Source organism: Blennius ocellaris (assembly GCF_963422515.1).
Source record: "Blennius ocellaris genome assembly, chromosome: 15".
Taxonomy (NCBI): Eukaryota; Metazoa; Chordata; class Actinopteri; order Blenniiformes; family Blenniidae; genus Blennius; species Blennius ocellaris.
The window spans coordinates 5,193,883-5,206,132 of NC_137664.1; the positions used below are offsets into that span (position 1 = coordinate 5,193,883).

The 12,250-nt window shown below is 40.8% G+C and overlaps 1 protein-coding gene across 1 annotated transcript; it reads left to right on the plus strand.

Moving 5' to 3' along the window:
* Window positions 1-10,015: 10,015 nt before the first annotated feature.
* On the plus strand, window positions 10,016-11,924 carry LOC308140702 (growth arrest-specific protein 1-like). The gene has a single exon (XM_080510582.1). The coding sequence runs from the start codon at window positions 10,471-10,473 to the stop codon at window positions 11,248-11,250; it is 780 nt and encodes a 259-aa protein (XP_080366708.1). The 5' UTR covers window positions 10,016-10,470; the 3' UTR covers window positions 11,251-11,924.
* The last annotated feature ends 326 nt before the right edge of the window (window positions 11,925-12,250 follow it).

Consider the following 12,250-nt stretch of genomic DNA (forward strand, 5'->3'; position numbering starts at 1 on the left):
GGATCGTGTATCATATCAACATGTTTTCTGTTTGACATTTAAAAATCACATCTTTTTCTGTTTATCTTTGCAGTTTCATTATGTCCATTAACAACTGGCATCTGAACTTTTGATGATTTCTGGCATGAGCAACACACCCTGACAGGCTTTAACGGCCTCAGAAACGTTACGGCTTTGCCACAAAGCTAATGAGCCGTAGACACTCGCTGGAAAAGCTACAAAAAAAATAACATCTCACAACAGTATGGACATACAAAAGCCTCATTCAGTCAAGTTTATTTAGGAGAGCTGTCGCTATGGTCCGTAAAAAGACATCATTTGCAAACTGTATACCCCCTTAATGTACTTTTGATGATATCGCAACACAAAATGTTTGCAATTTAAAGGTTTCTTTGCAAATTATTATTCATTATTCATTATTTATTCATTAAACTGCATATAGGGGATGTAGCGATGTAAATAACATTAATTTAGACCCTTTCAGAGACGTCGGTTTCGTGCATGTATCGGTGGCTCCACTTTGCTGGACGGAGTCCACACTGTCCTGACGTCCACTGAGAGCTGAGCCACTTCCTCCTCTCCGTGTGTGTCAGCACTCGAGGGCCCCGGCGTCCCGCGGGACACACAAACACTTACAGACGCACTTGTTTATTTCGATTTTGTTCAGACTGTGTATGATTATAGGTTAGAGAGTCAATATTTAGATTGTGCAGGAAAAGCTCAGCTAAGTCTGTTTATTTTTCACTTTGCTACTGTGCGAGGAGCGTGTGTGTGTGTGTGTGTGTGTGTGTGTGTGTGTTGTTGAGATGACAGATACTGTTTGGAACAGTTGGATTTAGTCTTAAAAACAATGCTTGTTGTTTGACAGTGTACTGAAACCATCAGCCTTCATTTTAAGAGAGCTATTCTTATTTAATTGTCTTAAAAATAGGCCTTTTCCTATGTTAGAGATAGAACACGAGAGATGGTGATCGCTCACACTGGCAGAATATATTCAATAGGCCCCATTCTGCTAAGTGAGCGTCTTTATCCCCGAATAATAATTGAGCATGAATTTTCAACTTCTATTTGAGAATAACAACATTTTTCCGTTTCTGTTCTTCAAATTCAATTAGCAACACCCCCACTCCTTACTTTTCCCTCCTGTTTTTACCACGACATCGCCTGTGGTTTCCCTGTAAAAAGAGTTCTTCACCATCAGACTGACATCCAGTCCAGGTCCAGACAGGCTCTGTTTACTTTACACTCTAATGAAGAGCGGTCTGTGCAGTCTCGGGTCTGTCTGAGCAGATGACAGCTTACTCAACAACATCGCTCTCCTCTTCCTCCTCCTCCTCCTCCTCCTCCACCTCTCATTCTCACAATTGCTGGCCGGAAATGATGAGCACAAATGCAGCAGATCCTCGGCTTCATATATTTTTGTATAAATAAAAGAAATACAGAAACATATTCAAGATTAAATCTTCTATCAGAAGCCATAGTGGCTTAATTGCAGCATCGCAAAGTCATTCTAATGATTCTTCCATTATGAACACTATAGTCTTCGTGGTGCATCATGAAAATACTTTAAAACTGCTTCGCTTTTTTGTTTAACTCATCTGCATGGCTTTCCTCAGCAGTTAACAGAGAGCCAATGTTTGAATCCAATATAAACTCTGTCTGTCCCAGACCACCCTGAGTGCAGCTAACTGCTAATCTAAATATTGCTTCAGACCTTTTGTCCAGAATAGAGTTTCATCTGTACCTCATGCTTGATTTATATCAGCTTTTCTTTTTTCTTTTGTTTCCAAGAACTCTGAAGATGATTTAGCGGTCAAAAATGTTCCGAGTCACTGCAAAGAGCAGTAAAGCCTCACATGTTCAATCTGAATCTGACATCGACAGTAATGTCTGATTGTCGAGAAGCGGTGTCACCCTGGAAAATGCTTTGATGTAAAGTAGGCCAAGTTAAAAGGTAAAATAGTGGGATGTTTATTGTAAAAAAAGCACTGATATTCCCTGCGGTGCAGCAATCCGGACGATTGACCGGAATCTTGCCTCTGTTTTGACAAGCTGCTTCAAATAGAGAGAAAACCAAAGTATTTTGATACCTGTATGTCCCTCCGCTTTGTCTGACTCAGGGTTAAAAGGAGTCAGGCCCTGCTTTCTCTGGACGGAGGCGGGGTCTAACATGACAAGTCACCCGTACATAACTGGACGGCCACAGAAAGACAGGAAGTTACACACAATATGCACAGCTTAGAGTCAACAATTAGCCTGATGCATGATTTCTGAAAAAAAGGACACAAATTCAAACAGATAAGCAATCAACCTGGACTCAATCCAGGAGCGATGTCATTACGCTGTGTCATATCCACTCAGATGATCTTTATTGGTTTTGTTAGATGTGTATCTTGATCTGCCAGTTGGTTATTGGCTTCATTTAGAGGACAGTTGGAAAAGACTCGTGCTGCATAACTGGTGGTGCTGTTGGACTAAAAGTAGCCAGTACATGTATGACTCAATGTCTACATTTCTAATATTTGTTGATAGATATTCTTTTGAAATCCCCACTATTAGAGCCACTGCTATAAAAAAAAAAAAAAAAAGAATGGTTTCAGATGAGTTATACAGATCTGTCATGATTTGATCCCAGGCTCGGGGGCCAATCATTGTGGAGTTTACATATTCTCTCCCTGCATGTACACTATGTTTGTTTTTTTGCTCCAACTATCACAAGAGATGTGTGTAAGGTTAATTGGTAGCTGTTAATTGTCCTAGGTGTGTGTATGTAGCAATTATTTAAAAAAAATTTTTAAAAGCACTAGCTATAAGACACAGTTAAGTAAACTGCAGAAAGGAAAATTACATTTCCATGTTTGTGTATTTGAATTTTTGCTAATTCTTCTTCGTGTATGTGAAAAAATACAGTTTGTCATTGAGCGGGTGACAACGGGTTAACCCTTTATCAGCCAGGTTCAGGTATAGCTTCTTGCCCTTATAAAGGAGGTTTCTGAGATCATTTTGTGGTTTGTGGGGGGAATGTCTCAAAATTCTGGCATCCAGTATAGAATGCTCTTAGATGTGTTCATATATGCATTGAACATTAATCTACATACATTTTCCTACATTAACCTCAATGGTTGAATATAAAACATCTTTTTTAAGACTTGTGTTACACTATCTGCAGATAATCATCACAGACATGTACCATAATACCAAAAAGCCTCAGATCAGCGCACGCACATATTTCCTCTGTCCCCAAAGTTTCCGAAAATACAGGATAATCTGGGAAAATTGGTCTGGGCTATTTAAAAAAAGTGTCTTGTATTCTGCACAACACTGTGATTACTCAAATGTCAGAGGAGCCTGAGGTCATATCTCATTTTCTGTCTCCTGGAACAGCAGCTGAGCCTAAAATGTGCCCCACGCTGGCAGGAGGCCAAACGGACTGAGCTGCAGAATGCACCATGAAAAATGAAATGAAAAAACCCCCCCCAAAAACCGAGTTATCTTGTAGTCTTTTCTCCAACTTCTGAAGAACTGAGCCGACTGTGTGAAAGCTAAGAAGTAAACCCCCAGCAATTCTTTCCATCAGTTTTGAGAAAACCCACCCTCGTCTGAATGTTGGGCGGCTTTAATTTTCAGAAGTTCAATATTATTGGAACTGAAGTGATCCTCAGATGAAATGATTATACTGTACTTCGAAACCTACTATTTAAGGTGCTTTGAGGTTAAAGGGAAACGTTTTCAAATATGATTATCCATTTTTTTTGATGACAGATACACAGTCAGCACAAATACTGTAAACATTGCTATTTTGCTATTTGATGGCTTAGATATTCCCAGAAGCACCTCTAAATCTCAGAAAACTGACACTTGTGATTTTAGGGTGGTTGGGCTTTACTAATATGTTTGTAATACTCCCGCCTACTTTAAAAAAAATGTCATTCTTACACTGTGGACACAGGAAATGAGCTGGCTACAAAAATAGATGAACTAAATAGAGCTGTACAAAGTGGAATTACATCCAATGTTACTTGCAATACTATGTATTATTACTTGCACTGTTAAGAACTGATTTGAAATGAGTACTGCAGGTACACATACTTTACTTTTGCTGCTTCTTGTTGCTGTCTTTCGTTCATCTTTCAAGTTCACCAACATATGAATCATAGAGCATGAATGAATCAATTGGGGGGAAAAAACTGATGCAAATCCTCACGTTAAAAAGCTTTAATATTGAGATGACACTGTGTGGATTTGAGACAATATCAATTTTTTTGAAGGCGTAAACCCCCAAATATGCTTCCTCTACGCATGTAAAATTCTTACTTACTTCAGTATGGTTGTTAATCAATACGCCCAGTGGCGGACAGAGCACAATGTTGGTATTATGTGGGGAAAGTTTTTTTTTCTAATCCAAACACTGAGTCTTTTGTTGAAGAGATCGTTATTTCTGCTGCTGTCCAAGTTCTGTTGTCTTCTTTGTTCTTTTTATTGGTTACTGCTCAACACTGCCCCCACATTTCATCGCTGGTATTACTCTGTTTGGTACATCTCCAGAGACTCGCCGAAAAAGTACAAAATTAGATGCATAAACATAAAGGTCCCATCCTCCAGAATGAATAAATCCGAAATGGTTTCCAATCAACTCGTCAATGACAGATTAATTGCTTCAGAAATGACTGAACTTGTTAAAACTTTTACAATAAAATCTTCTGCTCTGTCTCAATCAACATGAACAAGATGAATCTGTGAAGTGTTAAAAACACCAGATCCTTTGTTTTGAGTTGCTTTCCTTCATGTTTTCTTCTCTTTCAGTTGCTAATTGAAGCCTATCCCACATTGATGAAGATGTTTCATTGATGAACTTTCTCCGCAGCACAAGGTGTTCATCCTCCTCTTCAGCTCTTGGATGCTGGACAGTATTTTTTTTTTTTTTTGTCAGGTTTCAGTCTAAGCTCTGGTACAGTGAACAATGTCTTCTGTGTGTCGGGGTTATGGTGGTGTATCCGTTCCTGAGCTGCTATTTCCTCTTGAAGAGATACACGATCTCAGTCTGGAGAGGAGAGGTCAAGTTTCAAACAAAAACTACAGCTGCTATCTGCCATAAAGTCTCAGTTTGTTTTTTTTGTTGTTGTTTTTTTATTCGAAACCTCCTTTTCGACACAGATATCCAATAGAAGTAATTACCTGGGAGATTCTGGGGAGAAATTGGCTTGTCTTCACTATCTGCCTTACTGTGTACTGAGCAGAAATATGCCTCTCTTATCTTATCACCAGACCAGTGTCTCAGTATCTCTATACAACAGGCCTAAGTAATCCGGGAGGATTCCCATTGTTCCATAAAACACAGACTTCACTGCAAAAGTCCTTAGTCTTCTGCTATCAATTTCAGTTACCCTCCTTTGTGTCCCTTTTCTGACTCTTTGCTCCAATTTGTTCTGCAGGTTTGTTGCTTTTGCTTAAAAAAAACCCAAACAAACAGGCAAAACACAAATCATTCACTGTGAGCTATAGGCCTGTGTTTTTCAGAAATGTGCATTTCGCTCAGTGCATCCTCGCTTAATGCCTGTTTTTAAATGTTTGGCTTTTGTAATTTTAACACTGAGTCTGTTTACGGCCAAAAATGACCCTTGTTTGAACTTGTCCTGCGAGTTCAAAGTCGAACCCTATCCCTGCTGCTTTTCCTGATGCACTCCCCCTCGAGGGATGCACCATCTTGAAACCATCTTGGAAACATCCTTCTGTGAAAAAAAACCAAAAACATATGGTGGAGTCTGGATAGCGTGAAGGAGACGTGAAGAATATTGAGAGCACCCGACATCCGTATGGACTGATGACGCATCGGATGCTATCAGAGGTGAGTCTCAACTATAAAACTCCTGATATGGATGATAAAAATAGAATACCGTCTGCAAATTATACCACTACCGGTCGCCATGTTTGTTTACAAGTGGATGAGCGGGCGGAGGGGGAGAGATGCGCAGCAGCAGGCTCCATCGCCTCCGGCAGTCTCTGCGACCATGAAAGAATCTTTCCACCTTGGGAGTCGGTATAAAAACTTTGTGGATACAGTGGATCCGCACACTGGTGTTGTGTAAAACAGACCCCCCCCAAAAGTGAAGAAAGTTTTGCAGATACACTCGTATTCGTTGCCGTGTAAACGGGGCCTCAGTGTAACCGTATACATTCATGAACGCAAACGCGCGAAATGAATCGACCCAAAGTGTCAGAATGATGCAAAGACAGTATCTGTGAGGAATTAGGGAACTTAAAAAACGAATATCTAACTTTTAAAAGATCTGTCTGCAGCAAGTCTTGCGATTTCCCTTCAACTAACTGAAGTCGCTTCAGATGAACGTCAGACATTGAGACCAACCCACAAGGTGCTGACAGTTCAGCTCATTTGTCACAGCAACACTACAATCGTCCGGCTGTGTGCACTTCAACACAAAAGTCACTTTCTAAAAGCAACTGGTTCATTTTTACAGGAACAAGTAAAGGAACTAGCTGACACCATCTTAGGTAAACACAGTGGCATGTTAACTGGGATCTCACAAAACAAACTCTTCAGGTCAGAATGAAGTCCACATTAACTATTTGGTGCCACATTATCTCAGAGAAAAATCAGACTCCAACCTTCAGGGAACCATAAACATCTGGACAAAATGTCACAGCGGTCCCTTTTTATAGCTCTCGATTTTTGAACTGGCCATATACCTCAGCCCACTGAAATCGTTTTGACTCTGCATGGTTTTTTTTTTTTTTTTTTTTTTTTTTTTATCCCTCCCGTGTCTCATTTTTCAGGTGCATACCAGGAAAACAGATGACTTCAGTGCCGTGCTGTCGACTCCATTCAAATTGTTCACGTGATTCATTTCATAACCATGCGTGGGGTTATTTTTCCCCGTCCGCACGAAAGTGATAGAAAGTCTTCTCCATCGTGTTAGAAGAAGACGGGAATGGCTATAATGAGTATATCTGAGGCAGACATCTGAGAAGATTTCCCGAGCTGCACAGAAAATGAAAAAAAAAAAAATGCAGGCAGGAAAACACTTGGCAGCTTTTTTAACATTGACTCCCCTTTCTCCCTCGACTCCCCCCCCTTTTCTCTCTCCCTCTCTCCCTCTCTGTCTCTGAGCTTGGAAGCACTTGAATACAAAGTTCAGTGAATTGTTCTGGCAGTGCATCATGTCCGTAATGACTTCTGACAGCAGTGGAGACAAACCGAAGAGCACGTCTGCCTCTGCACGAGTATTTACAAATCTCCTCTGGGGGAACCGCATTCCAATTCTGGAAACGCTATTACCATGAGAGTCGCCATGAAAAACCGCATGTACTGGATCTCATATCTGAAGGTACTAGTTTGAAATAAGCAGGCGAGAGAGCCTACAAGACACTGGGTTTGGTGCTGCCACGAGAACTGCAAAGTTCAGGGAAAAAACTGAGAGTGTTGGTGTCGTATTAGAGAAATCCAGGAGGTACAGTTTTAGGGGAGGGAAGCAGTCGCCTGCTCCATCGTATGGAGCTCAACTGAATCTGGCCGTTGTTCTCACCTGGCTGCCGTCCAACACTGATGGGATTTTGCTTTCTGCTACACATTACAAACTTTCTAAAAGTGAAATGCAGGCAGACATAGTCTGGGTGTGTCTTCAGTTTGTTCTCACTGCTTTGTCCCCGAGAGAATCAAAGGTACACGAATGTTTCGTCTTCGATTAGAAACCTTCACGACCAAAAGAGCTTTTTTTTTTTTTTCTCCTCCCCGATGTCCACCAAAGAAAATCCATCTGGAGTCTCAAAACATATTTTCAACCCTCAAAACAAAGGCATGCAGTTTCAATAAGTGGGTTATACACTGTGGGATATTTGTTTTTACGAAATTTAACTATTATCAACCAGACATTTTACTGCTGTTTGAAGTGTTTTGGCTTTTTTTTTTCTTTTGAAGCCAGTTTACCAGTTAAAGCTGTTTTCAATTTCTTAGTAATTTTAGTGTTTTTCTCTTCTTCATTTGAGATGTTTTAGCAGCTTTGAGCTCTTTTTATGGTGCGAAACACTTTGTGGTGCAATATTTTTGTATGAAAAATGTAGCAATAAAGATTGATTGATTGATTAGCTGTTTTCAGCTACTTTTAACAGATTTTGCTATTTCTATTTGAGCTATTCGTCATCTCAAATAATTGATTATCAGTGTCGCTGTTGCTTTTTAAAAAGTAGCTCCAGCCATTTGAGCAGTTTTCCCTTTCTTACCTATTTTGTTAGCGGTTTTTACTTTTTTTGTTTTTTTTTTAATTCACGGTAGTATTTATCCATTTCATGCCATTTTCTCTACTTTTTTTTTAATTTTTTTTTTTTACCTGTGGGCTGTTTTCAGGAAATTTAGCCATGTTAAGTGTTTTAGCAATACCAATTGATTTACTTTTTCTGGGAGGTGTTTTGCTCTTATAGCAATTTAAAAAATGTAAGTTACTTTAAATACATACATTTTTGTTGTTATTTTCTTCCCTTTTATTCCCTAATTCCCCCCATAGATCTGACATCTCGGCAAACATCATTGTTCGCAGTGAAATGGACCCCTGGCCTAAGCTGTTTTGGATGATGTCAGGCTCTTTGTAGTTATGAGCATTTCACCATTTGAGCTTTCTGTAAGCTCAACTTTGAAATTGCCCTCCGTCCAGTCTGCGGTCAGCCTGTTGCTCTGGAATGCCAGCTGTATGAGCTGGAGAGGGGTGTGTGGGGGGTGGAGGGGGGCTGGAGGGGGCCTTTGGGTTGTTTGGCTATGAAACCCTCCTGCACTTGTCTTGACTCCTCTCTAATCTCTCTAATTGGAATCGGGAGGTCTCAGGGTCCCCGGTGACCTGCCAGATTGGGGTGGTCATAGTTTGGTGATGTGACGGGGTCAGAAAGAACAGAAAATGGGTTATATAAATGATCTTTTTCTTTTCTTTGCTATAGTTTGTTCTGTAAGTCCCCAAGGGCCCATCAGGCACTTTACATGTATTTGAAGTAGTTTCACAATGGATGCTTGTTTATCTGGCATGTGTGCTGGTCACACTCCTCTTCACTCTTTTTTCTTTTGTGAGTATTGCTGGAAAATGTCAGAAGGCAATGACTCAATTATTTATTTATTTATTTATTTATTTTCGGGCTTTACTAATAATTTGGCTCCTAAAGTGTTAATACTTGTGACACCACATTTTCTCTTTTTGGATAAATTTTTTTCTGCTTTGTGGTTACATTTCAGATCAATGTGTATTTTCTTTAATAAAAGTTGAACTTGTTGTGTACATGTCAGTCCATTCTGTATCTTCTTCCATTTGTGGTTAGTGATATTATTATGGCTGTATATATATTATATTTATATACCCCACACATGCTGGCACTCAAGATGTCTGAGGCTGCGATGTGTTCATGTGAAGACCGAATACAAACACAGTCCTATTCAGAGCCGATATAAACAACAGGAGAGAATGTGGTCTGTCTTAGTGTCTTTTTAATGGATATAATTTGAAAGATAATACCTTTCAATCCTTTCGCTTACCACATAAGCATAGAGTTACCCTCAGACATTAGGCCAAGGGTTCTCAAAGTCCCTCCAACTGTCATGCTGCATGGTTTGTTTCACAAAACAAGTGGTTGATTGTGGTTGGACACCAAATTTCCAAATCTTTTCCCATAAGATATAATCGTTAACGGCTGTTTGGGTCCTTGGAGACTTGAAATATAGTAGGTTATTACACAGTTCTTGTACTTAATTCAGTTCATCTTCACTATCTATCTATCTATCTATCTATCTATCTATCTATCTATCTATCTATCTATCTATCTATCTATCTATCTATCTATCTATCTATCTATCCATAAGCAATACCATTTCTACCCCCATAATAATATAGTATTTCACAAAATGTTGCCTTTGGCTGAACAACACTTGCTGACGTCACAGTCCACGGACCAATCGGAGGTTTTTGCTGCTGGAGCCTAATCAGCCCATCAGAACACGCACACACGCGGACACACACTGAAAACACACGCGCGCAGCCCGCATAGACTCAGATTGCATTTGGAGTAGATGAGGGTCCTCGGGAAGAAACAAGAACATATCGATGCATGTGGGACGAATACGTATTTTATTGTTTGCTTCTTCTTCTTCTTCTTCTTCTTCTTTTTTTTTTTTTTTTAAAGAGTTTTGCAAAAACTTCTGGACTAAACTTCGGCTCCTGATCCAGACGCGCAAAACTTTCCTAAGACGAACAGGGTCTGACTGCCAAGCGCTGGAAACTTTCACATGGACTCTGAGAAGTGTTCAGATCTCATCATGATTTGCTTGTTATGGCCTTCCTTGATGAGCAAATGTTTTTTTCGCGGCGCCCGAGTGATTTCAAGTCATCAACAGTGACGTGATAAAAATGAAATCACCCAGGAGGAACGCGATGGGATTACACATGCGCTTATGAAGTCTTTCAAAAATCACCCTCGGAGGAAATGGCAAGTCGTGCCACATTGATGGAGCGAATAGCGGCGTTGATTTGTAGTGTAACGATCCTCACCGTCGGCCTCTGCGTCGGATCTCCCAACCACAACCACCGGCTGGTCTGCTGGAAAGCCATCCTCAAGTGTCACGGAGAGCCGGAGTGCCATTACGCGTACGACCAGTACCTTTATGCGTGCGCGTCTGTCATCAGCGGGGAGCGAAAGAAGTGTCCAAGCCACTGCATATCCTCCCTGATCCAGCTCAACCTCACCCGGAGCGGCCCGGCTCTGGAGGACTGCGACTGCGCGCTGGACCCGGTGTGCCGGAGCACCAAGCAGGCCATCGAGCCGTGCCTGCCGCGCACCAGCACCATGGGCTGCACCGAGGCCCGGCTGCAGTGCGAGATGGACACTTCGTGCCGGACCGCCATGAGGGATTATCTGTTCCACTGCAGGAAACTCTTCGGAGGGCAGAGGTGCTCCGAGGGATGCCGCCGGGTCATAGCCAACATGCGCTCCATACCCAAAGCGCAGCAGCTGGACACTTGCGAGTGCGACGGCGCAGAGAGGAATATATGCGAGTATATAAAAGTCAGCATGAAGACCTTCTGCTCTGATTCCACTGACAGTTTCGCTGGCAGCGGATTTTCGGACACCGAGGAGGATTTGGAAGACGATTACATAGACCAGGAGGATTACCAATATGTGGAAAACTCCAGTGGCTGCACACTCTGTCAGACTGTGATATTAAACGTCCTGCCCACCATTTTGGTTTTAAACAAATTTACATGAAACGTTTCCACCTTTACTGAAACTCCTCCAACCTAAACTCTGCCATGTCAACATAGATCCCTGTCATTTTTATCGTTTGTTTAAAAAGCATGCAAAAAACCCCCGGTATGAATCAGATTTGTATATTTTTAAATGTTACCCATCTGATCACACTGAAGGAGCCCATTCGTTTCTGTCTTTCCTACAAATATGTTTATTGTACAGCTGTTTAAATATATTTTTGTTAAAAGGTTTGTGAATATAGATTTGCACTGTTTGAAAAAGGTGTGTCAAGCTCATGTACTGCATAGAAGAAAAATGATATATTTTGCTTAAAAGTGCCTCAAGGTGAAAGTTGCATCAAGTTTTTTTAATAAACTCCAAAACTTGTAAGCCACTAGAAACTCATATTACCAGGCCTGAAAGAAGCTCTTAAGAGTAACTTTAGGCTTACAAAAAAAAATGGTTGTTTGCATAATATATTAAGTGTTAATTCCTGAAAAGTGTTCAAACAGCCAGGAGAAAGGGAACTCCTCCTCCTGGAGATCTGCAGCACCAGTGGAGTCCATTCAGCTGGCTTGTTTATCTACACCCCATGTGTTTGTTAGAGGTCTTCACAAAAGGCACACGGGTTGTGTTTGTTTTGGAGTGAGCTGAGGTTTTAATCGCCCATTATCAACACAGACATGTGAATGTACAAGCACATTAAATAAATACAGATTTAAAAGTGGTTCTCCTCTGTACTCTGTGTGTATAATGGACAGTATTGGGCTCCAAGCAGGTTTGTCCAAGACTGAGGTAAGTCTAATCTATTCATACATCACAATTGACGCGAAACGTTGTTATGGCTTGGAGCAACAAATTGCATGAATTTGCATATGGAAGAGGATTGCTCCTACGTTACAGATCTTTCTAAGTATTCTTGGTATCCAAACTTTTATCGAGATATACCTCAAGGCCAGTTTCTTCACAATTTTTTCAACCTAACATAACAAGGTTCTTAAAAGATGTCTGAACACAA

Excerpts from the sequence above, each read along its gene's own strand:
- LOC308140702 (XM_080510582.1), top strand. The coding sequence starts at position 10,471 with ATGGCAAGTCGTGCCACATTGATGGAGCGAATAGCGGCGTTGATTTGT.